Source organism: Dendropsophus ebraccatus, chromosome 13 (assembly GCF_027789765.1).
Source record: "Dendropsophus ebraccatus isolate aDenEbr1 chromosome 13, aDenEbr1.pat, whole genome shotgun sequence".
Classification (NCBI taxonomy): domain Eukaryota; kingdom Metazoa; phylum Chordata; class Amphibia; order Anura; family Hylidae; genus Dendropsophus; species Dendropsophus ebraccatus.
In genome coordinates, this window is record NC_091466.1 from 24,891,246 (window position 1) to 24,916,681 (window position 25,436).

The following is a 25,436-nucleotide window of genomic DNA, read 5'->3' on the forward strand; positions in this document are numbered from 1 at the left end:
ATATCTTGCCACCTGCACATCCACAGAGACAAAGTAGGTGACTGTGACACAAATTCACTTGCTCGATTCATGGCAGCCTCAAGCCTCCTATGCCCAGCCGTCTGTAGCACCCACTTAAGCAGGGGTAGCTGAAGTGCACTTCCTACATATATAGTGTAAGAATTTTTATTATACCCTCATAAAACACATACAGGTATGCAAGGATATACAGTAGATCAATACAGTTTATTCAAAAATGAGCCCTAACTAAAAAAATAAGCTTGATTTGACAAGGTTTTTGGGGTAGGCTTGAAATATAAGCTCCAAAAATAAGCTCTAGTTGCAGTCAGCATCTCCCCACTCTTGGTTATGTCACGTTTCATCACAGAGATGGTGAATAGGCATACCATGTCTCCCGCTATCTTCTGCCATGGTAGGGTAAAATCTGCTCTCCCGCTCCAAAGCCCTGCCTCCCGAGTCCACAGATTTGGGAAAAATCTACGACTCTGCACATAGATTTGCTCATCTCTATCTGGTATACTATATAGGTAATGGTGCAATGGAGTTTAAAAAGAAAAAGCTACTCCTTGGAGTACAAGAAAGGCATTGAGCATAATGTGGGATTGTTGGTCATGGACAAAAATAAACCTACACCCCCCCCCCCCCCCAAAAAAAAAAACAAAAAAAACCTAGCCTATTTGTTCAGAGAAAAGAAAGAATATAAGACTATATAGAAAAGTGTGCACTCCGTAGAGTTATACACTCGTCGGCGCTGCACTACAGATACGTAACTAATTTGCTGCTATATAGATCTTGAGGATTCCGTATCCTCAGTAAAAATCTAAAAGTCAAATAACCAGTATGATCTATAGCACTATAGTTAACGAGAGGGTGATGTTAATCTAGCAGTGGTATTGAGTGAAACAAATGGATATAGGTTTATAGTAACTGTATAGAGGGTTGCTATAGCTGAAAAATAGGTGAATATCCCAGGTTTGTATTGTGAAATAGTAGATGCTCGAAGTACAAAGCACTGATATAGTGCTATATATGACTGCTTAGGTGATGTCGTTATTCCTACCTGTCTTGCGCCGTGGTGATGTCTTATTCACATGTCCATACGTTGCAGTTTTACTGTAAAGAAGATATCGTCCAGAAAGTTGAAGGGAGAGGTGGAAGTTCTTTTTGTCGGGGTTGGGAGCGAGCCCCGGCCGGCGGCTCTGCTACTACCTGACACCCGGCGTGGTAGAGTAGATCAGGGGGAATCCACAATTCAGTGACGTCACTATGGTGGATACGGAGGCCGATGTGGGGAAAAAAACATCTAACGCGTTTCAGCGAGCTTACGGTCGCCCTCGTCAGAGATGGTGCGGACTCCAATGCTTCCTCCTTATATTGACTACTCTACCTATCAGTTATGTTGGGGTGAGTAGTATTCACCAAAAGGCTGATTTCTCCTTTGCTGTTACTTGTAATCCGTTGTGAGTTCTTAATTTATGATTCTTTCAATGTTCTCTCAACGGGATAAAAAGAATGAATAAACAAACATCCATATATAGGTTAATATCGCTATATAATACCGCTATGGTCTGACTCGCAGTATAATACATATATCTCACTCTAATTGCAACCTGTTTATATGAAACATTCCCTTCTTCCTTCAGAAAACGCACATATTGATCTAAGAACATTCAATTTAAAAACGCAAAAAGTTCCAAATCCGCATTCAGACCGTGAGGGATGAGACTGTTGAATTTAAAAATATATTCTGTTTCTGTCTTAGACATTTTTTCGATATAATTACCACCTCTCCAATTCGGCACCACTATCTCTATTCCTGCAAATTGTGCATGTTGAAAAGATCCGGAATGTTGCTCCGCAAAATGTTTAGATAGAGGGTGGCCCATGAATTTCCTTTCGATATTGTATATGTGTTCTGTGATACGTGTATTTAATGATCTTTTCGTCCTTCCTATGTAGAATTTTCCACACAGGCATTTGATGTAGTATATAACTCCTCTGCTTTTACAAGTAATATGTTTGCGGATTTGAACTGTCATATCTCCTTCCTGGATTGAAGTGATTATAGTTTGTTTACCCGCTGTTCTGCATGGTTTGCAACTTTTACAAGGAAAGAAACCATTTTTCTCCCCCAAATATCCCTGTATTAATCTGTTGCTTTCCCCTCCTTTGTTTTGCTTTTTTACAGTGGGGGCTACTATATTTCCCAGATTCTGCGCCTTTTTAAAAATAAAATTGGGTTTTTCAGACAATTTATCTCCAATTATTTTATCATTCTTTAAAATGTCCCAGTGTTTTTGTACTATTTGTCTGAATTTGTAGCTCTCTTTACTATATGTGGTGATAATGGGGATTTTTATGTATTTTTCGTTTTCTTTTGTCACTATGTTGTCTTCTATCCTTGTATTTTTATTTTGCAGAAATTCTTCTCTATTTTTCTCCCCTATTTCTAGGGCAGTTTGTCGCATTTTTGCAACCTCATATCCTTTGGAGGCGAATTTTTCTTGAAGTTGTGTTGCTTCCTTCATATATTGATCTTTTAAAGTACAATTTCTAATGAATTGGCCCTTAGGGATGTTTAGTAACCAGCTCGGTAAGTGGCAACTATTTCTGTCGATGAAACTATTGCTGTCGGTTGGTTTATAGTAAGTTTTGGTTAAAATTTGATTATCTTGGATATAGATGGTTAAGTCTAAAAAGTGTATCTCTGTTTGACTCTACTCGGGGGTAAAAGTGAGATAAAAATTATTTTTATTAATATTATTTAAAAACGTATCGTATCCACGTATAAACGTATCCACTTATGTGGCCGTCACCAGTGGGGTCCATATGCTCACTGTACCCCTTGTTGGATTCCTTGTGGGGTGTAGTTTCCAGAATGGGGTCACTTGTCGGGGGTTTCTACTGTCCTGGCAGCACAGGAGCTTTGTAATTGCAACATGGCCTCCATCCTCCATTCCAGCCTCTAAATGGTGCTCTGTCCCTTTGGTGGCTTGCCCTGTGCCCATATGACACATTATATCCACATGTGGGGTATTTTCGTACTCAGGGGAAATTACCCTACACGTTTTGTGTTCACTTTCTTTTTTAACCCCTTGTGGAAAAGGAAAAAATCAAGGCTAGACCAACATTTAGTGTAAAAAATGTTTAATTTTTACACTAAATCATTGGTCTTGTCTTGATTTTTTCATTTTCACAAGGGGTTAAAAGATAAAAAAAAAACACTAAATGTGTAGAGCAATTTTCCCTGAGCACGGAAATACCCCACATGTGGACATAAAGCTCCATGCGGGTGCAGGGTAAGCCTCCAAAGGGAAGGAGCGCCATTTGGCTTTTTGAGGCTGGATTTGGCTGGAATGGATTTCGAGGGACAATGTTGCATTTAAAAGGCCCCTGTGTTGCCAAGACAGTTGAACCCCCCCACAAGTGACCCCATTATGGAAACTACATCCCTTAGGGAATGTAACAAGGGGTGTAGTGAGCATATGGACCCCACTGGTGACGGGCACAAATGTGGAACAATATGGCGTGAAAATGAAATATTACATTTTTTACACTATAATGTTGATTTAGCCTTAAATTTTTCATTTTCGCAAGGGGTTAAAAGAGAAAAAAAACACACAAAATGTGTAGAGCAATTCCCCCTGAGTCCGTAAATACCCCACATGTGGACATAAAGCGCCATGTGGGCGCAGGGCAAGCCTCCAAAGGGAAGGAGCGCCATTTGGATTTTGAAGGCTGGATTTGGCCAGAATGGATGATGAACGCCATGTCGCATTTACAGAGCCCTCGTGCTGCCAAAACACTGGAAACCCCCCACAAGTGACCCCATTCTGGAAACTACACCCCTCAAGGAATCTAACAAGGGGTGCAGTGAGGATATGGACCCCTTGATGACGGCCACATTTGTGCCATGAAAGTGAAAAAATGAAATTTTTCCCTTTCACGTCACATTGTTCCACATTTGTGCCCGTCACCAGTGGGGTCCATATCCTCATTGCACCCCTTGTTAGATTCCTTGAGGGGTGTAGTTTCCAGAATGGGGTCACTTGTGGGGGGTTTCCAGTGTTTTGGCAGCACGAGGGCTCTGTAAATGCGACATGACCCTTGAAATCCATTCCAGTGAAATCCAGCTTGCAAAGGCCAATTGGCGCTCCTTCCCTTTGGAGGCTCGTCCTGCGCCCCCTTGGCACTTTATGTCCACATGTGGGGTATTTCCGTACTCGGGAGAAACTGCGCTACATGTTTGGTGTTTTTTTTTTCCTTTTATCCCCTTGTAAAAATGAAATATGAAGGCTAGAACAACATTTTAGTGTAAAAAATAGAATTTTTCCTTTTTTACACCACATTGTTCTGAAAATCTGTGAAGCACCTGTGGGGTCCAGATGCTCACCGCACCCCTTGTTACATTCCTTGAGGGGTGCAGTTTTCTAAATGGTGTCCCTTTAGGGGTGTTTTTTCGGTTTTGGCACCCCAGAGCCTCTGCCAACCTGAAATGGTACAGTCAAAAATGACCAAATATAACGGAGGCGTTGAAATTCACTAGGCGCTCCTTTATATCTGAGGCTTGTGGTTGCGTCAAATAGCGCAATAGGGTCACATATGGGGTATTTCTATAAACTGCAGAAACGGGGCAATCAATATTGGGGTGGATTTCTCTGCTAATAGGTTTATCATTATGAAAAATATTGGATTACAATAAAATCTCTGCACAGAAAATAAAAATTTTCAAATTTCTTACACACTTTGCTTTTATTTCTGTGACTCCCCTAAAGGGTTAAAAAACTTTCTGGATGTGCTTTTGCAGAGTTTGGGGGGTGCAGTTTCTGAAATGGGGTGCTTTGTGGGGCTTTCTAACATACAGGCCCCTCAAATACACTTTGAACCTGAACAGGTCCCTAAAAATATCTGATTTTGAAATTATACAGAAAATTTGGAAAATTGCTGCTAATGTTTTAAAGGGGTATTCCCCCCAAAATTATTTTTGCATTAATACGTTGCCCACCCGTAGCTTTCCATCTTTCCAATATACAGTTATTATAGATTCTGCACAGTTTTGCTGTTATCCAGCTGCATTCACCTCCACGGATTGCAGAGAATCATCAGACCTCAGTCCAACCCGACACCGCTCCCTGCTCCTGGCCCCCACGTGTCCTCAGTCCCAGCACAGTGAAGTGACTGAGAACACTGAGGGGATGGCTGCTGTTACAGAGGGAGACAGTGATCAGCGCAGCTGTGACTGCATCCCTCTCTAACAGCAGCCACCCGGTCACCCCCAGCCCAGAGCTCACCCCCTGTGTCCAGAGCCTCCCGGCAGCACTCACCCGCAGCACACAGCCCCTATATATAGTGTGAATTTGGAAATTAGATTGTAAACCCCATCACAGACAGAAATTGTCATTGATGACAAGATCTGTACAGCACTGCAGAATATGGTGGTGCTATTTAAATAAAGTGCATACGAAGCTGCTAATATCTTTCAGTAGCCACCTTCAGTACCTCTTCTTCCCGGCACCGCTCTTATCTTGCTATGGCCCTCCATCTCTGATGCTCACGCCTACTTATGCATATGGAAGAATGCATAAGCAGACCGATCTTCTCAGTAAAACATATTGGACACCTATTACTGAAAGGAATCCCTCCTGTGATGGGACTAATAATAATGATAATAAAACTACCCACTTGGCTAATGTCATTAGGCCATGGCCATTTGTACTGCACATGTACAGTACATGTTCTTTGCATCCAGGCCTTGTTTTGATGCATTGCATGATTGGCGCTGACACTCCAGGATTGCCACCCTGTTTTTTTTGTGTGTGATTCCTTATTTTAACTATAAAGATTATAAACATTATTTGTTACATTACTCATGATAAGTTCAGGTATCAACACCTGATACAGGTATAATTGAGTGCAGTCAAATTATTGAGCGGAGGCAGCTGCAGTCTGCCTGTCAGAAAGGACACATGAGACAACTTTGTGTTCAAGCTAAAAAGCTTCTGTTTAATTAAGCGGTAAGTGTCTTGTTATAGATAAGCATAGATAAGAAAAAGAAAACAATAACAAAATACACGCCTTCTTCTACCAGCAGTTCCATAGCTTGTGTTTAAGAAACGCTATACGCCCAAACTTAGCTGCTACTTTCTCATAACAATCTTAACCTCTTAAGATCGCATGACGTACCCGTACGTCATGCGCCCGCAAGAGGTGTTCAGAGCGGGGTCGCCGCGGGTGCCGCTTGTAGCCCGGGACCGCGGGTATTAGCAGGCACGGTCCGGTCGCCCTGCCCGCTAATACAGTAATCAGATGCAGCTGTCAAAGATGACAGCTGCATCCGATTACCAGATGTAGCACTTACCTGGTGTCTACTGGTGCCGGCCGGGGTCTCCGCCAAAATGGCGCTGATCCCGGCTCAGCACTCGGATGCTTTCGGCTGCAGGGTGTAAAATTTAGATTGGTGCAAACTGCCCACAATAACCAATCACAGCTCAGCTTCCAGCTCTGGTGAAAGGAAAGAGGAGCTGTGATTGGTTGCTGTGGGCCCAGTTTACACCTACAGTCTAAATTTTACAACTTTTGATAAACCTCCCCCTTAGTGTCTATTTAATGCTCTCCGTCCTTCCTCCCCACCCTCTTCATCATTAGGAATGCCCCAGGCAGCATTTCTCCTAATCACCACTTGTCTGAACACTGCATTAACCAGCCTATGTGTAGTATTCAGACAAGTGAGGATTAGGTGAGAGGTGGTGCAGGCCTAGGGCACAGACACTCTGAGCCATGCCAATTTGACACAGAGCTGCAAGTTTAAAAGCTTTCTTTAGGGCAATAACTGCATCACCTTCAGAACAGACACAAGGACAGATCTTAGATTAAGAACAGGTATCCATCAGTACAAGCACTTTGGGGGGGGGGGCAGATTGTGGGTACCTGCTTTAAAGGGGTATTCTAGAGAATTTTTCTTCTATCTAAGGGTCCTTTTACATGACCTGATATGCAGGCAAGCATGGACACAATGGTACCAGCCAGATCGGTGCTCGTTTGCAGAGTCTTAGTATGGTTTGATTAATCGTGTGGCCATTTAAATACATTTGTAATCACTTCTCCTATTCATTGGATATGCTCATGCAGTCGTGCAACAATTTGGTTTTTATGCCGATGAGCGTTTAGATAAAGCAATAAATCGGTTTTACGATCGTTTTAAGATCGCTTAAAGGGGTTGGCTACTTTATAGTAAAATAGGTCAGTACAAAGTATTGGTAAGTATAAGTATAAGTATTACTGGGTTCACACTATGTATATTTGAGGCTGTATTTGTGAGGCTGTATAGCAACCAAAACCAGGAGTGGATTGAAAACACAGAAAGGCTCTGTTCACATAATGTTGTAATTGAGTGGATGGCCGCCATTTAATGGCAAATATTTGCTGTTATTTTAAAACAACGGCTGTGGTATTGAAATAATGGCCGTTATTTACTGTTATATGGCGGCCATCCACTCAATTACAACATTATGTGAACAGAGCCTTTCTGTGTTTTCAATCCACTCCTGGTTTTGGTTGCTATGAGGACCTTACATGAGGACCAAATACAGCCTCAAATATACATAGTGTGAACCCAGCCCCCGTAAGTATATACTGACAGCAGCTCCCTGTGTACCTCATAGAGCTAAAATAGGACTCCCCTTCACCAGGCTGTGCTGCCCTGCTCTGTGGTGATTATGCCTATAAAATGGCCGACATGGAGGAGCATGTGACCATGCCCCGCCCCCAGTGTCATCCATAGACATATACAGGCTCAGTGGTGGACACTGGGGGGCGGGGCCTGGTCACATGCTCCTCCATGTAAGCCATCTTATGGACCAAAACACCACATAGCAGAGCAGCCCAGCCTGGAGGAAGGGAGCCTGATTTTAGCTCTTTAAAGTACACAGGGAGCTGCTGTCAGTATATACAGTGAGTACACCTACTAATACTGTACACTGAACAATTTTACCATAAAGTGGCCAACCCCTTTAAGGCCATCCCACACACTAGTGGTCTGTTTACACAAATGTGGAATTACAGCGAATGATTAGAGAGAATGACTAACGATGATTTTAGGTTCAGATCTAAATCAACAATCAAAGACACATGAACAATTTTTCGATCGTTGCCTGCAATTACACAAAACGATTATCATTTCAATTCTAACGATATACCGATTTTCCGCCCGATAATCGTCCCATGTAATGGTCCTTTTAGCGTTTAGACAAAGTGCTAACTCGTTGCAAAAAAATTGTTTTTACAATCGTTTTAAAATCGCTTCAGGCCATCTCACACACTAGTGGTCTGTTGACACTGAGTGATTATCGTTCAAATTTTCACGATAACGATGGCATTTGAGTGATAATCGGCTTGTGCCGATCAAGCAAGGAGCAAAAAATCGTTCAGCGTGGTTTTTCAACATGTTTTCATCGCTGGTCGTTTGCTGATAAATCGCAGATCGCTTCGTCTAAATAGTCTTTCAAGGATTCATGCTAGTGTGGGGTGGCCTTAAGCGATCTTAAAACAATCATAAAAATGATTTATCTCTTTGTCTATTTGCTGATCGGCATTACAACCAAATCGTTGCTTCAAAATCGTTAAACGATTGATTGGGCGATTTATCGCTCCGTCTAAACGGACCATAGGATGAATCTTTGAAACCCTTTGAGGACCAGGCCCAAAATGACCCAGTGGACCGCACAAATTTTCATTTTTGCGTTTTCGTTTTTTCTTCCTCCCCTTCTAAGAGCTCTAGCACTTTCATTCTTCTATCTACAGGCTGTGTAAGGGCTTGTTTTTTACAGGAATAGTTGTACTTTGTAATGGCGTCTTTCATTCTACCATAACATGTATGACGGAATCCCAAATATATTATTTATGAAGATATAAATTGGTGTAATCGTAAAATTAGAATGCAATATGGTAATGTTTGGGGGGTTCCTGTGTCTACGTAATGCACTATATGGTAAAAGCGACATGATACCATTATTCTTTAGGTCAGTCCGAACACATATATACTTTTTTTTTTTTTAATGAAATCCTTTTTTTTTTTGCAATAAATTATTAATACAATGGGGCTATTGTGATTCCTATAACAGTTTTAGTTTTTCACCTACAGGGCTGTATAGGGCGTCATTTTTTGCGCCATGATCTCTCCCATATTTTTGTAGATCGGAAGTTTTGATCACTTTATAGAATTTTTTTTTATATGAAATGTAACAAAAAATCTGTTATCCTGGCGCTTTTTCCCTTCTGTTCGTTTACGCCATTCGTGATGACAAATGTTATTTTTTTAATAGATTGGACAATTACGCACGCTACGGTAAATAATATTTTTATTTAATTTTATATGTTTTATTTATATAATAGGAAAGGGGGTGATTTTAACTTTTATTAGGGGAGGGGCTTTGGGGTGTTTGTAAAGGCATTTTTATTTATTCATTTATTTTTACACATTTTAAGTCCCTTTGGGGGACTTTTACCTGCAATCATTAGATTGCATACACTGTACAATGCCATAGCATTGATCAGTGTAATAGGCGCTCTGCTCACTGAGCCTGCCTGGGGCAGACTCAATGAGCAGAGCGCCGATCGGACCGCACAGAGGAAGGTAAGAGACCTCCAGCGGTCTGGTAAAATGATCGGGACCCTCTTGCGGCATTAAGGGGTTAATGACACGCTGCAACGCGATCGCTGCAGCCTGTCATTAACTGTGAGGGCCCGGCTACTGATTGCAGCCGGCCCCCACCTGCTATGAAGAGCGCTCCACTCCAGAGCTCGCTTCATAGTACAGGACATACCGGTATGTCCAATGTCATCTGAGGTTAAAAGACTGTTTGGACAAAGCGATCTGCAATGAACAATTTCTCAATTGGGCTTGATCGTTCGCTGTGTTGACATGAGCCAATTATCGCTCAAATGCTATCTTTCACCGATAATCGCTTTGTCTTAATGCACCCTAAAACTCTCCTCACTCCCCTGCCGCCTGCCGCCGCCAGGAAGACCTTCTATTGCAGTTAATTGGAGACAGCTAATAAGTGATTTCCTGAGTGGGAAGGTCCTTGAGCTGAGACATCAAATGGAAATCCCGGCACTCACCATATTCATCTCATAATTTTATTTGGTTCCAAAACCGTAACAGTGTGAACAGCAGAACGCGTTTCGGCCATATGCCTTTGTCAACTGCACACCAGTCTTGTGAAAAGAACTGTGGGTATTTATTTAAGCAAGGTGCATAGTACAGCAATCCATATAGCGCAGAAAGAAAGGCACTGCTGTACTATGCACCTTGTTTAAATAAATACCCACAGTTCTTTTCACAAGATTGGTGTGCCGTGGAGTATCCTGTTCTATATATTTTAAGTCTGAAGCCAAAGACTATCCGCTGGCACCCACACTTCCACCATCCAGTGCTGCTTGATCTTTTCTTTAGATAGATAGATAGATAGATAGATAGATAGATAGATAGATAGATAGATAGGTAATAATTTATTACCTATCCCAGTTTTGAAACTACCAAAGATAGATTTTTATTTTTTTTGTGGGGGGTCACTTGAAAGTTCAATGACTCTCTCCAAACTTTGCTGACATGAGGTGGGTTCATACTGTTTAGATGAAATTCTTGGTGTTCTACAAGAAGTAGGTGGTAAGGGGATGTACACCAACAATGGATTTTTTTAAATTGTTTATTGTTACATTTTAATGTCCTTTAATAATGTAATAATAGTAAGGCACATAATATGTAGAACATGAATAAACAGATACATGTATTATGTAAAAAAAAAAGTTTAGGTAACTTCCCATAACTGCTATCAGAATTATTGCAACTCTAGACTTACACAAAAGTTTGGTAAGATTTCTATTGGCATACCATAATGTGTATGTATATATATATATATATATATATATATATATATATATATATATATATAAAAACAGCATCTGCTTAACACACAGAAATCGCTCTGACATAGAGGAGAAGGTAAGACATCCATCCCCATAACATCTTGCGAGGAAAAATGTATCCAGTCCTACAGGGCAGTATTATAATGGTACTGTATATTGTTTAAAGTATTATAGTTAATTCACTGGTACATCCGCATACAGATATGCAAGGAATTTATCCCTTAAAATTTTATTACATTTTGTGTGGAGGTAGAGACAATAAACAGGTTAGAAGCATCAAACCTGCTGATATAACCCTATAGGGCGCAGGGCGCTGAGGATGAATGTCATCCGTCCTGTCCATTCTAATAAATAATGGACAGCGCTTTAGTAATATTTGTTAGTTAAAAAAAAAAAAAAAAAATATATATATATATATATATATATATATATATATATATATATTCTCATATTCACACCCCACCGAGTTTGTCAAGAAAAAAAAAGACCGGTTGTGTATCCTCAAAGGCTGCTATTCAGTTAGTGTTAGTGAGACTGGGGCCATGATTTATCACAGGTCACAGTCACCAAAGTGGCCACCAGTTGGCAGCCAGACACAACAGACATGAATGAACAAGACAGTGAGGAACAGGTGGGACACAGCGCTAACATGGACACTGTAGAGCAGGTGGGACACAGCAGGAACAAGCAGGGGGAACACAGGAAGAAATGAGACATTGAACAACAAGTGGGACATAGCAGGGACCCGGACACTGTAGGACAGGTGGGACATAACAGGAACCCAATCACTGTAGAGCAGATTGAACACAGCAGCAACCTGAACACTGTAGAGCAAGTTGGACACAACAGGAATCTGGACACTGTAGAGCAGATGGGACACAACAGAGACTATAGGACAGGTGGGACATAACAGGAACCCATAATGTATCTACATAATAAAGAGCATGTGGAACCCAGCAGGAATTCATACACTCTAGAGCAGGTGGGACACAACAGGAACCCAGACACTGTAGAGCAGGTGGGACACAACAGGAACCCAGACACTAGAGCAGGTAGGACACAACAGGAACCCAGACACTGTAGAGCAGGTGGGACACAACAGGAACCCAGACGCTGTAGAGTAGGTGGGACACAACCAAACCCGGACACTGTAGAGCAGGTGGGACACAACCAAACCCGGACAATGTAGAGCAGGTGGGACACAACAGGAACCCAGACACTGTAGAGCAGGTGGGACACAACCAAACCCGCATACTGTAGAGCAGGTGGGACACAACAGGAACCCATACACTGTAGAGCAGGTGGGACACAACAGGAACCCGGACACTGTAGAGCAAGTGGGACACAACCAAACCCGGACACTGTAGAGCAGGTGGGACACAACAGGAACCCAGACACTGTAGAGCAGGTGGGACACAACAGGAACCAAGACACTGTAAAGCAGGTGGGACACAACAGGAACCCAGACACTGTAGAGCAGGTGCGACTAAACCAATCCCGGATAATGTAGAGCAGGTGGGACACAACAAGAACCCAGACACTGTACAGCAGGTGGGACAAAACCAAACCCGGACACTGTACAGCAGGTGGGACACAACAGGAACCCAGACACTGTAGAGCAGGTGGGACACAACCAAACCCGGACACTGTAGAGCAGGTGGGACACAACAGGAACCCAGACACTGTACAGCAGGTGGGACACAACTGGAACTCAGATGCACTAGAGCAAAATGACTTGGGGCAGCCACTACACTGGAACATAATCTGGATGTAATCAGATCATAAGCTTCACTGAACAGGCACTCCAACATTTCCGAGGGCAAAGGGCTGTTTTCATAGCAGATCCTGATAGGGCATACGAAACATAAATAAAGTGTGGGAAACACAGATGGGTCTGATTAACCACGTCTTTGCTGGAGAAACCAGTGAGAACATTTTGTGTAGACCATCTTGCATGGCATGATGCTGCAGGTCGTGACATTAGGTAAACTTAAGACAGGCTATTGTTGGTCTGAGTTCTTGTAATGGTGAACACATGAGCAGAGGTTATTGAAGTTTGTGGGATCTGTAGAGTTTTATCCATTCTCTGCTGTTACCAATGGGCTCTTTCTCTACATTTTTTTAGGATTTTCCATTAATCTCTAAGGCTATGTTCCCACACAGTATATTGTTCAGTATTTTGCAACCAAAACGACGAGTGGATTGAAAACACAGAAAGGCTATTTTGACACAAATTTAGTGGATGGCCATCATTTAATGGCAAATAATTGCTGTTATTTTAAAACAACTGATGTTATTTGCCATTAAAGCGAATAACTGAATTTTAACAGTGTGTTACCATATATTTCTGTGTTTTTAATTCACTCCTGGTTTTAATTGCAAAATACTGACCAAAATACTGAGCAAAAATACTGTGTGGGAACATAGCCTTAAAGTGATCATAGCAGGTAAACTTAGATAACAAACTACATATACTAGTAATCAATGCAGAAATCCAGGTAATTCCAATTGGGTCAACTATTTTTTCCCCCTGCAATTACATATGGAGTATTATAGTGGAGTATGATGTCAATCCTTTAACCTTTGGCTTTTACTTTTTTTTAAATATAATAAAATATACTTCTTTAATTACAGTCGCTTATATACTCTAGGTCATTTTTGGATCGAAGGCAAGGTAATTTCTCCTATGTGTTTTCTTTTTACATCAGTTTGTCTACTTTATAATAAACTCTTTAAATATAAGCCTATATTCACAAACAGTTTATTAAGCACTTAAAACATGGACAAAAATGCATAGATTTACTCATTCCAAATATTTTACATGCAGTACTTTTATGTTACAGTGTCAGGCAGGGAAAAGCAAGCAGGGTGAGGAGTTAAGCCAGACACTGACAGGTGTTGGCTGTGTTTTAGCAGTTTAACCCCCTAGATGCCACAGTCAATAGCAATGACAGCATATAGGTAGTTAGATTCTGTCATCCAATTTGCCACAGCTTCCCATGGAGAAAGTGGTTAATATGGCAGCTAGGCTCCTGGTGAAGGCCACGATGCCTGTACTCCTAAGTTATTCAGTGTAAATTTATTGTTATTTTTTTTTTTAGGCATAGAAGGGTTTTAGTGTAACTGCTTGGACTGCTATACTCACCTGCCCCACTCCCCCACCACTGCTGCTCTGATCCCACCCGATCCATTCTACTGTCATTTTCTTTCTGGTTACTGGGATGTTTGTGCAGGCAAGAACTGCTCTTCTATTTTCTGGGCAGAGTGAACAGATACTCCTTACACCAAACATCACAGTTACCTAAAAGAGGAGGACGGCTTTGGGGCCAGGAGGCGTCAGAGCAGCAGAAGCAAGGAAGCAGGGTAGACAAGTATAGCAGCTTTTTAGTTTGCAGTTCCACTAAAGCACTTTTGCACCAGATAACGTATTCAACATTTAATTTTATTTTAAGTTTTTGGTACAATAAATGGTACCAATAAATAATACAACTGGTCTCATAAAAACCACAGCTTGAAATAACTGTGCTGCCTGAAAATACTATATCATGGCTTTAAAATTAGATGTTATTTAAAGTTATATACAATATTTGAATATTTTAATAATAAAAACATTTATCCTGACTTTTTTTCTGCAGAAAAATGAAAGAAATTTTCATTCTGCTTGTGCTTTTCTCTGGATTTCTTGTGCTAAAAGGTGAATGACTGTTTAATAGATATCTTGTACTGTATCTGTAATAATAATAATTATATAAGCTGCATAAACCAATATCTCAGATGGAAAAAAAGAAGTACAGTACTCCAAAATACTCCAAACATGGATGGCTTATTCACCCATTAGGTTTACGCTATGCGTCAGTGCCACAATGGAGACTGTTTTCAAGTTCAAAATGGTCCCATTGTGGGATTGAAATGTTTAGTATATGACAGGTAAAAAAAACAAATCAAATTTGGAATAGTTTGGAGGGACATTGATTTGAAGGTAAGTTCACATTCTTCACCTTCACTTTGAGTTCATTTTTTCCTTTACAAAACACCACTCACAATTTCCCAATTACAAATAGGATTTCTTCCCTGAGGCCTTGAGGGGACTGGGTGGAACAAGATGTAAGAAATGGACCTTAGGAAATATATATATCTTATAGTCGGCCATCTTGGGTATATTTTCTAAATACCCATTGTAGGCCGAGATTCTCGTATCAGATAGTCACTTGGTGTCACAGGTAGAGTGTTTACAGATGCAAGATAACACTGTGATACCAACTGGCAAATTGTCTCTGTAGTGATCAAAGGGTTTTGGGCCAACGAGGTGGAGACAACACGTCTGTGAGAATAGGGACAAAACAATGGAGGATGTGGCATAAAAACATGGCTCAGGAGGGAAGGAGGACAGGAAGGAGAGGAGCAGGACAGGAAGGGGAGGTCACAGGAAGTGGAGACCAGACCTGAAGGAGATGGAGACCTGTGTGGTTAAAGGCTGATAGTGTGCGGTAACTATGCTTGAAATTGTTGTTGTTGGAATTAATGTAATATTTAGTTTTCTGTAGTAATGGTTATTCCTTAGTGGTTATATTGTATTTGTATTGTATTTTCATAATTCCTATCTCTTTCTGCTCTTTTATATGACTGTACAACTTTTATAACAAATATAAAATCAGTATTCCACTCGGACAATATGTGATTTACTTTACACTCGCTATTGTATTTCATTTACTGGCCCAACCTCGAATCTAGACCCAGTAAGAGGGTGGTGTGTATATATACCTATTATCTATACTCTAGATATATATATATATATTTATTTATATATACATAATATTTCTTACAAAGAGACTTTCCATTTTTAGTGTTTTTTTCCATGCAAGCCTATGGGGGACTTATATCAAGATTCTTAAGTAAAGCCCTGCCCTTTTTCCGGACGGATTTACTAAGAGGTGTATGCAGGGGTGATTCTAGCCTCTCTGCTGCCCGAGGCGAACTATAGAATGACGCCCCCCCCCCCCCCCCGTCAATCCGCCCACATTATAATCCACTACTGCCCCCCCCCCACTGCTGTCCCCAATAAACATAATGTTTGGTCCCTTGCTGCACAGAGGATGTCAGGAGAGGAGGAGGCTGACTTTATAGGAGAGGTCCCAGCAGCACAGAGGATGTCACGAGAGGAGGGGGCTAATCCTATAGGAGAGGTCCCAGCAGCACAGAGGATGTCAGGAGAGGAGGGTGCTAATCCTATAGGAGAAGTCCCAGCAGCACAGAGGATGTCAGGAGAGGAGGGTGCTGATCTTTTAGGAGATGGTCCCCCTCTTCCCCCCTTATAGATGGTCCCCCTCTTCCCCCCTTATAGATGGTCCCCCTCTTCCCCCCCTTATAGATGGTCCCCTCTCCCTTATAGATGGTCCCCCTCTCCCCCCCTTATAGATGGTCCCCCTCTCCCCCCTCCCTTATAGATGGTCCCCCTCTCCCCCCTCCCTTATAGATGGTCCCCCTCTTTCCCCTCCCTTATAGATGGTCCCCCTCTTCCCCCCTTATAGATGGTCCCCCTCTTCCCCCCCCTTATAGTTGGTCCCCCTCTTCCCTCTCTCCCCCCCTTATAGATGGTCCCCCCCTTATAGATGGTCCCCCTCTTTCCCCCCTCCCTTATAGATGCCCCCCCCCCTATAGATGGTCCCCCTCTTCCCTCTCCCCCTCCCTTATAGATGGTCCCCCCCCCTTATAGATCGTCCCCCTCTTTCCCCCCTCCCTTATAGATCGTCCCCCTCTTTCCCCCCTCCCTTATAGATGGCCCCCTTCCCCCCCCTACCTTATAGATGGTCCCCCTCTCCCCCCCCCCCCCCCTGCACAGCAGATAAAACAAAAACAAAAAACAGCACACAACTCACCTGCCCTCCGTTCCCCCGTCGAGCCTCTCTGGTCTGGTCCCGGCTGATGTGCGGCTGCCCGGGGTGTCCCATCCTGTCCCCGGCAGCGCGCGCATCACAGAGCTCCCCGTGCGCCTGTGCCTGTGACTTCCGGCGCACGGGGAGCTCTCTGATGCGCGCGCTGCCGGGGACAGGACGGGACACCCCGGGCAGCCGCACATCAGCCGGGGGACTAAGGCTGCATTCCCACGTTCCGTGATCCTGACGGATCACGGACGTGGAATGCATGTACTGGAGCCCCCCCGCCCCCGGGAAGTATCTGTAATGAGATGCTGGGAGCGGGGGGGACTGTATTCATAAGGGCCGCACTGTAGTATCAGCACCGCGCGGCTGATTTAGTACAGCGCGGCGCTTATGAATACAGTCTCCCCCGCTCACAGCATCTCATTACAGATACTGCCCGGGGGCGGGGGGGCTCCAGTACATGGTACAGTCAGGGCCGTTTTAATACATTGGTGGGCCCAGTGCACAGCCCTCAAGAGTGGGCCCCCCCTTACCTTTCTGCACATTGTATAATGTACTGAATTTGCCCCCACACTGTATCAAGAGCCCCAATACATACAGTAGTTACCGTATAACACTATTTCCACCATTCAGTGATTACATATTACATAAAAACTGCACTAAACAAAACAGAAAGATATCACCATTGATACCATTACATAGTACCGCCACACCATGACCCCTATCAGTACAAGCCTATAACAGAGTGAAGTTACATCCAGTGACTCACCGGAGGCGTCTTCTCCGATCAGAGTCTGTCACCTTTTCTTTTTCTCTCCATCCAGCCAGGGCCACCTTGAAGTCTTCTCCTGGCTGTGAATCTTCTCTCCAGAATCTGCCAGACAAATATTTTAGGCTCCAACACATACAGTAGTTAGGTCCCTTGTACCCCTATACAGTAGTAACACCCCTCTGTACCCCTACATAGTTACACCCCTCTGTGCCTCCATAGTTTTAAAGGTGTCCCTGTAGTATATAGACCCTCATGTGCTCCTCCAGTTATATACAGCCCTCCTGTGCGCTCCCCCATTAGTATATAGCCCCCCTGTGCACTCTCCCCAGTAGTATATAGCCCCCTGTGCTCACCCACAATAGTATATAGCCCCCCTGTGCTCTCCCCCAATAGTATATAGCCCCCCTATGCTCTCCCACAATAGTATATAGCCCCCCTGTGCTCTCCCACAATAGTAAATAGCCCCCCTGTGCTCTCCCACAATAGTATATAGCCCCCTGTGCTCTCCCCCAATAGTATATAGCCCCCCTGTGCTCTCCCACAATAGTATATAGCCCCCCTGTGCTCTCCCCCAATAGTATATAGCCCCCCTGTGCTCCCCCTCAATAGTATATAGCCCCCCTGTGCTCTCCATAATATATAGCCCCCTGTGCTCTCCCCCATAGTATATAGACCCCTGTGCTCCCCAATAGTATATAGCTCCCCTGTGCTCCCCAATAGTATATAGCCCCTGTGCTCCCCAATAGTATATAGCTAACCTGTGCTCCCCAATAGTATATAACCCCCTGTGCTCCCCCATAGTATATAGCCCCCTGTGCTCCCCCATAGTATATAGCCCCCTGTGCTCCCCAGTAGTATATAGCCCCCTGTGCTCCCCAGTAGTATATAGCCCCCTGTGCTCCCCATAGTATATAGCTCCCCTGTGCTCCCCCATAGTATATAGCTCCCCTGTGCTCCCCCATAGTATATAGCTCCCCTGTGCTCCCCAATAGTATATAGCCCCCTGTGCTTCCCAATAGTATATAGCTCCCCTGTGCTCCCCAATAGTATATAGCTCCCCTGTGCTCCCCCATAGTGTATAGCCCCCTGTGCTCCCCCATAGTATATAGCTCCCCTGTGCTCCCCCATAGTATATAGCCCCCTGTGCTCCCCCATAGTATATAGCTCCCCTGTGCTCCCCCATAGTATAAAGCCCCCTGTGCTCCCCCATAGTATATAGCCCCCTGTGCTCCCCCATAGTATATAGCCCCCTGTGCTCCCCCAAAGTATATAGCTCCCCTGTGCTCCCCCATAGTATATAGCTCCCCTGTGCTCCCCAATAGTATATAGCCCCCTGTGCTTCCCAATAGTATATAGCTCCCCTGTGCTCCCCAATAGTATATAGCTCCCCTGTGCTCCCCCATAGTGTATAGCCCCCTGTGCTCCCCCATAGTATATAGCTCCCCTGTGCTCCCCCATAGTATATAGCCCCCTGTGCTCCCCCATAGTATATAGCCCCCTGTGCTCCCCCATAGTATATAGCCCCCTGTGCTCCCCCATAGTATATAGCCCCCTGTGCTCCCCAATAGTATATAGCCCCCGTTCTCCCCCATAGTATATAGCCCCCCTGTGCTCCCTGATAGTATATAGCTACCCCATAGTATATAGCTCCCCTGTGCTCCCCCATAGTATATAGCCCCCTGTGCTCCCCCATAGTATATAGCCCCCTGTGCTCCCCCATAGTATATAGCCCCCTGTGCTCCCCCACAGTATATAGCTCCCCTCTGCTCCCCCATAGTATATAGCCCCCCTGTGCTCCCCAATAGTATATAGCCCCCGTTCTCCCCCATAGTATATAGCCCCCTGTTCTCCCCCATAGTATATAGCCCCCTGTGCCCCCCCATAGTATATAGCCCCCTGTGCCCCCCCCCCCCCCCCCCCCCCGTAGTATATAGCTCCCCCTGCTATATAACATTGAAAAAAACAAACACTGTTACTCACCTGGGTCCTCGCGTTCCTCTTCTCTTCCCTCCTGTGGCCGCACTTCCTCCGGTCACAAGAGGCTGCACTCCCCTTACCCTCGCGCCGACGCTCCAGTGACGTCGGCCGCTAGAGGGAGAGCGCGGCCTCTTGTGACCGCAGGAAGTGCGGCCACAAGAGTGAGTGACTGACAGGGAGGGAGCCAATGGCTCTCTCTCTGTCAGTGTCGCTGCTGCTGCAGCGCTGAAGCGCCGCAGCAGCAGCGGACGGGGGCAGCGGCGGACGGGGGGGGGGCCCTGCAGGGGGCGCCATGGAGGGGTAAGTAGATTACCCATCCATGGCGCTCCCCCCTGACAGGCTGGTGGCCGGAGCCCTGTGCGACCGCACTGGTCGCACATAGCAACGGCCGGCCTGCTCGGGGGGGGCCCCTTTAACCAGTGGGCCCGGTGCACGTGCACCATGTGCCCTCTGGTTAAAGCGGCCCTGGGTACAGTCAGTGGCGGATGATAATGTGGGCGGCCGCCCGAACCGCTCATATTATAATCTGCCACTGAATGCCGCCCCCATGGTGACAGCTGGTGGCGCCGCCTGAGGCAGACGATTCAGGTCGCCTCATCATTGCGGCGCCCCTGGGTGTATGTCTCTTAGTAAACCTGCCCCTTTTCCTTGGTGTACACCAGGGGCGCACATTGATAAGTGTGCACCCATGTGTTAATAAAGTTGCATTGCTCTATGCTTGCAGCCTTTTCACAGAATGATCTTAAGATGGTGGCAACATTCTCAGTAGTTAGAATAAGGCAACATAGATTACATGTAGAACACGGAAACTGGAGAGAAAGGAACGGCTGCACATCCCATCTATGGCTGATACTAATGCCGCTAGGCCTATATTAAAAATCAACACCAGAGTGTCTGTATATGAATTGATCAAGCCATATTGCCCCGTGTACCACCGCGCAGGTCCTCTGGTCCACACGGGTCCCTACGCTAACTCCACACCGTGTCGGTCAGCAAACCGCCAACCCCGCAAAGCGTGCTCATGCAGGAAAGGGAGGCCAAGGAACGGCCCTGCAACCCCAATGTCACAGGACCAGACCCAAAAAGCCCCACCAAAACCCAGCCAGCACCACCGGCGGGGAAGGCTGCCCCCAAACGACACAAGTATGGATATGGTATTACACTTACCATTGCTGCTCTCACAGAATGGGGAAGACATAGGGTCCAGACATGTGAGCACAGGCATATCCTGCTAATTTTGGTCATGTGGGTCTTATAAAGGAGTGCGAGCTGTTCAGAGAGGGAGAACTGTAAAACACGGAAACTGGAGAGAAAGGAACGGCTGCACATCCCATCTATGGCTGATACTAATGCCGCTAGGCCTATATTAAAAATCAACACCAGAGTGTCTGTATATGAATTGATCAAGCCATATTGCCCCGTGTACCACCGCGCAGGTCCTCTGGTCCACACGGGTCCCTACGCTAACTCCACACCATATCGGTCAGCGACCGCCAACCCCGCAAAGCGTGCACATGCAGGAAAGGGAGGCCAAGGAACGGCCTTGCAACCCCAATGTCACAGGACCAGACCCAAAAAGCCCCACCAAAACCCAGCCAGCACCACCGGCGGGGAAGGCTGCCCCCAAACGACACAAGTATGGATATGGTATTACACATGGTTATACATATGAGTGCACATGGTTTTAATCCCTCCTGTTTTTTCCCATTCTGTCTGCTGCAGCTATGGTGAGCGCAATACCTCATCCAGACTTGTGCTGTTTGGGGGCGACCTTCTCCGCCGGCGGTGCTGGCCGGGTTCTGGTGTGGTGTTTGTGGGTCTGGTCCTGTGGCATGGGGGTCGCAGGGCCGCCCCATGGCCCCCGTTCCCTGACTGTACGTGCCTGCGGGGTTGGTGGCCACTGACTGGCACGGTGTGGACTTAGCGTAGGGACCCATGTGTATCAGATACCGGCACGAGGTACATGGGGCAGTATGGCTTGATCAATTCATACACAAAATTCTGATGTGTTTTTTATTTAGCCTAGGGGCACTAGTATCAGCCATAGGTGTGAGGTGCAGCACTCTGTTTCTTCCCTGAACCGCATTTTGTTTCTCTCTTTTCTCCGTGTATTGCACTCCTCCTGGTGAGACCCACATGACCGCATTTAGCAGGAGACACCTGAGTGCACATGGTTTTAATCCCTCCTGTTTTTTCCCATTCTGTCTGCTGCAGCTATGGTGAGCGCAATACCTCATCCAGACTTGTGCTGCTTGGGGGCGACCTTCTCCGCCGGCGGTGCTGGCCGGGTTCTGGTGTGGTGTTTGTGGGTCTGGTCCTGTGGCATGGGGGTCGCAGGGCCGTCCCATGGCCCCCGTTCCCTGACTGTGCGTGCCTGCGGGGTTGGTGGCCACTGACTGGCACGGTGTGGACTTAGTGTAGGGACCCATGTGTATCAGATACCGGCACGAGGTACATGGGGCAGTATGGCTTGATCAATTCATACACAAAATTCTGATGTGTTTTTTATTTAGCCTAGGGGCACTAGTATCAGCCATAGGTGTGAGGTGCAGCACTCTGTTTCTTCCCTGAACCATAGATTACATGTAGTACGACGCTACTACGTTTTTTTCTGATATCTTGCATGTCATGTACCTGGCATAAGAGAAACACAAATATACTGTACTCAGCCTTTTTAAAATGATGTTGAGCCTGCTTTCCAGACTTTATTTTCACGTGTGATGTTCTAAACCATCCTTTTGCGAATTTCCCATAACGGAATGGGATGTGGTCTCCTTGGTCAGGGTTTAATACTACTCCTCTCCCCTTCTCCTTAACCTTTCCAGCTCTCCTTCGCTCTATTCTTTTTTTTCTGTTTCCTATGTTGATCTTCCTACATGTTCCCTTTCTAGATTAGACAAACCTGCTTACTATCGGACCCACCTGTAGGTGCCTCTTCTTCGTATTTAGAGTTGTGGCTCTTTAATGGGCCGCATGCTGGGACTCTCCTTTTTCTCTCCCTAGAAAACAGCCTAGTCTGTGCTTATAGGTCTTATATTATACAGTAGCTTGGGTCTTAGGGCTGTCCAGGCCGTATTTACCACTAGGCACCCATGGTCCACAGTAGTGATAACTTGAATGACCCCACAGAGCTTGGGTGTTTGATGCTGCAGGTTCACAGCAGATAAGTCTCTGAGAAAAGGTAATGATGATATTTTTAAAGAGACTCTGTCAGTAGGTTTCTGCTGTTCTATCTAAGGGTAACATAAACTAGTGACAGAGAAGCTGTACAGAATGATGTATCACTTACATTGTTCTGTGCGGCTGATCCAGAGATATCCTCCTTAATAACATGGACAATAAGTAGTCCTCTCCATTATGTGCATGAGACCAATAGTCCTCTATATTCATGAGAAGCAGAAAACTCCGCCCCCCAGCTGCTTATTGGCAGTTATCTATCCATGCTGTGTATAGGCAGTCACCTGTCAATCAGAAACTGGAGGGCGGGGGAAGGGATGTGGCAAGAATCTTATTCTCCTGCATATTAGGAGAACTGCTGAACAAAATGATGGAAGTAATACACTGATCTGTTCAGCATTTCTGTCACTACTTTATGCTGTCCTCATTTAAGGCGGCATAAACCTAGTAACAGACTCCCTTTAATAATGTGGGTTATTAAAGATTGTGATGATAATAATAAAAATGTTAATTATTATTATTAATAATATCCTATTATTTTACTTCTTTAGCTGATAAAACCATCATGCTTTTTCCGAAGCAATCAATTACGGACTATATGACTCTGAAACCTGTGGCGAAAACACTGAGACAAATTACTGTATGTCTGCGCTCCTACTCTGAGCTTACCCGAGGCCATTCTCTTTTCTCTTTAGCTATGCAAAACCTGGACAATGCTTTCCTTATTTTTCCAATACCTCCAAACCAAATTTCTATCTCCATAAATAATGAGGATATTTACTTCAGGGTGGATCCTGAGGTTCTAGACTGGAAACACACTTGTGTCACCTGGGACTCTGGGACAGGACTGGTCCAACTGTGGATCAATGGCAAGCGATACCCCAGAAGGGTTAGTAACAGCAAAACTCCATTAGGACCTAAGATCAGTGTCATCCTTGGGCAGGAGCAGGAAAACTTTGGTGGTGGGTTTGATCAGAATCAGTGCTTTGTAGGGGAATTAAGTGATGTCAACATGTGGGATTATGTTCTGCCCCTGAAAGATATAAAGTCCTTTTTGAATGAATGTTCTACTTTATGTGGAAATATCTATTGCTGGGTAGGTGGATCATACACAGTCAAAGGGAAGGTTCTTACCTTGACTCATCAGTCCTATCATATGGGGCAATGTAAGTCCACCTAATTTCCTTCTCTAGCAGGATACATCTGATGGATCTAGCCTGACTTGATACTATAATCATATATACTGTTTTCCAGTTTTTATTTATGCACTATATTCCTGCACTATATTTACAGCATCTCTACTAAGCATACATTACGTGTATCGCTTGTAAACTGTATCCAAAACTTCTTATTAAATCCTATCTTACAGCAGACTCTGTTTTCTTGCCCTTTTTTCAAGTCATGGGAGAAATTTTTTTAAGGCTAATATTTTTCATACAGAGTGGGTTGTCAAAGAAAGGTCATGTAGTACAGTAAAGAATGGGTGAATGAGGGGGCAGTAATGAGATGGTTTTAGGTTGTGTTCACATAGTGGGTATCCACCTTGATGAATGCACTGCTGCCTTTGGCTTTCATTCAGAAAAAAAAAGATCAGCGAAGAAAATCTAAAAAAAAGTAGTCTCTTGAGAATGTTCCCTTTAAGTCTTGACAGATGCTAAGCCGAGTGGCTATGGAGGTGGGCAATGTATCTTCAAATGTGGGCGATCTGAAAATGTATCATATTTGCTTGACTTTTGGATATGGGATGGACCCCCGCTTTCCCTTGAAACCACTCCAACAACAATAAATAAAAACAATGAAATGAAGGCACAAAGCACACTTTTTGGTGTTAAGATGGCCACAGTTTTCTTTAAATCACAGGACTAAAACAATCAGAGGTGAAGTGCTAGGTCACTGGGATTCACGGATATTGTGAGATCCCCAGCTGTCTGTCTACAGCACTCGGCCAAACAGCAATAAAGGGGGGGGAGTTCTGGCTTGCCATTCTAGCAGAGCCAGTCTACTTTAAGGCTATGTTCACACTGCGTATAAATCCGTCCGTAGTGCAAACTGCGAATATATGCACGTAGTTTTGAGGTTGATGTGTTCGCTTGAAAGTATACGATATACATCCGCATAATGCACACTACGTATTAGCTTACGGCCGGATTGTATACGGCGCCGTAAAAAATGAACAAGACCATTGTTTAAAGACGGAAATGTTGAAACTCACGGCCGTGGATTCCCATGCGGTCCCGTACGAAATACTTATTTCAGCCAAATTGAACTTGATTTTTCGATCCAAAAGGTTCTGTGTGGTTTACGGGGCTGGGCGAAGATTTCCAAATAAATGACCTGCCTCAGATCACTTCGAAACAAGCTAGGGAAGCATAACTGTACTACGGGCGTATGTTCGCGGTTCGTACGCATCCGGCCGCATGTCTATTTTTCCCACGCCCGTAGTTTCAGCCGCACATGTAAGGCGGCGTACGATCTATGGACGGATTCATACGCAGTGTGAAAATAGTCTAAAGGGGTTATCCAGCGCTACAAAAACATGGCCACTTTTGTCCCTCTCTTGTCTCCATTTTTTTGTAGCACTGGATAACCCCTTTAAGGGCCCCAATGACCCTACTGAAGACAGGATTTCTTTCATTCATATTTCTCACAGACTCTTTGGAAAATGAAAGGTGGTTGATAAATCTCCCCCAATGTGTTAGCTGCTT

At 44.6% G+C, this 25,436-nt stretch overlaps 2 protein-coding genes across 2 annotated transcripts in view; both read left to right on the plus strand.

Moving 5' to 3' along the window:
* The first annotated feature begins 2,463 nt into the window (after window positions 1-2,463).
* Window positions 2,464-24,033, plus strand: LOC138770347 (jeltraxin-like). The gene is made up of 4 exons (XM_069949389.1): window positions 2,464-2,593; window positions 13,561-13,600; window positions 14,562-14,620; window positions 23,283-24,033. Exons 3-4 carry the CDS (start codon window positions 14,566-14,568, stop codon window positions 23,909-23,911), a joined length of 684 nt encoding a protein of 227 aa, XP_069805490.1. The 5' UTR covers window positions 2,464-2,593; window positions 13,561-13,600; window positions 14,562-14,565; the 3' UTR covers window positions 23,912-24,033.
* Window positions 10,995-25,436, plus strand: part of LOC138770348 (jeltraxin-like) — a 359,857-nt gene continuing 345,415 nt past the window's right edge. The window contains exon 1 of the mRNA XM_069949393.1: window positions 10,995-11,002. The gene's annotated coding sequence lies outside the window, so the exon portion shown is untranslated. The remainder of the gene's footprint in view (window positions 11,003-25,436) is intronic.

Coding starts and splice junctions, on each gene's coding strand:
- LOC138770347 (XM_069949389.1), top strand. CDS start 14,566: ATGAAAGAAATTTTCATTCTGCTTGTGCTTTTCTCTGGATTTCTTGTG. Junction 14,621..23,282: donor TGGATTTCTTGTGCTAAAAG/GTGAATGACTGT, acceptor TTACTTCTTTAG/CTGATAAAACCATCATGCTT.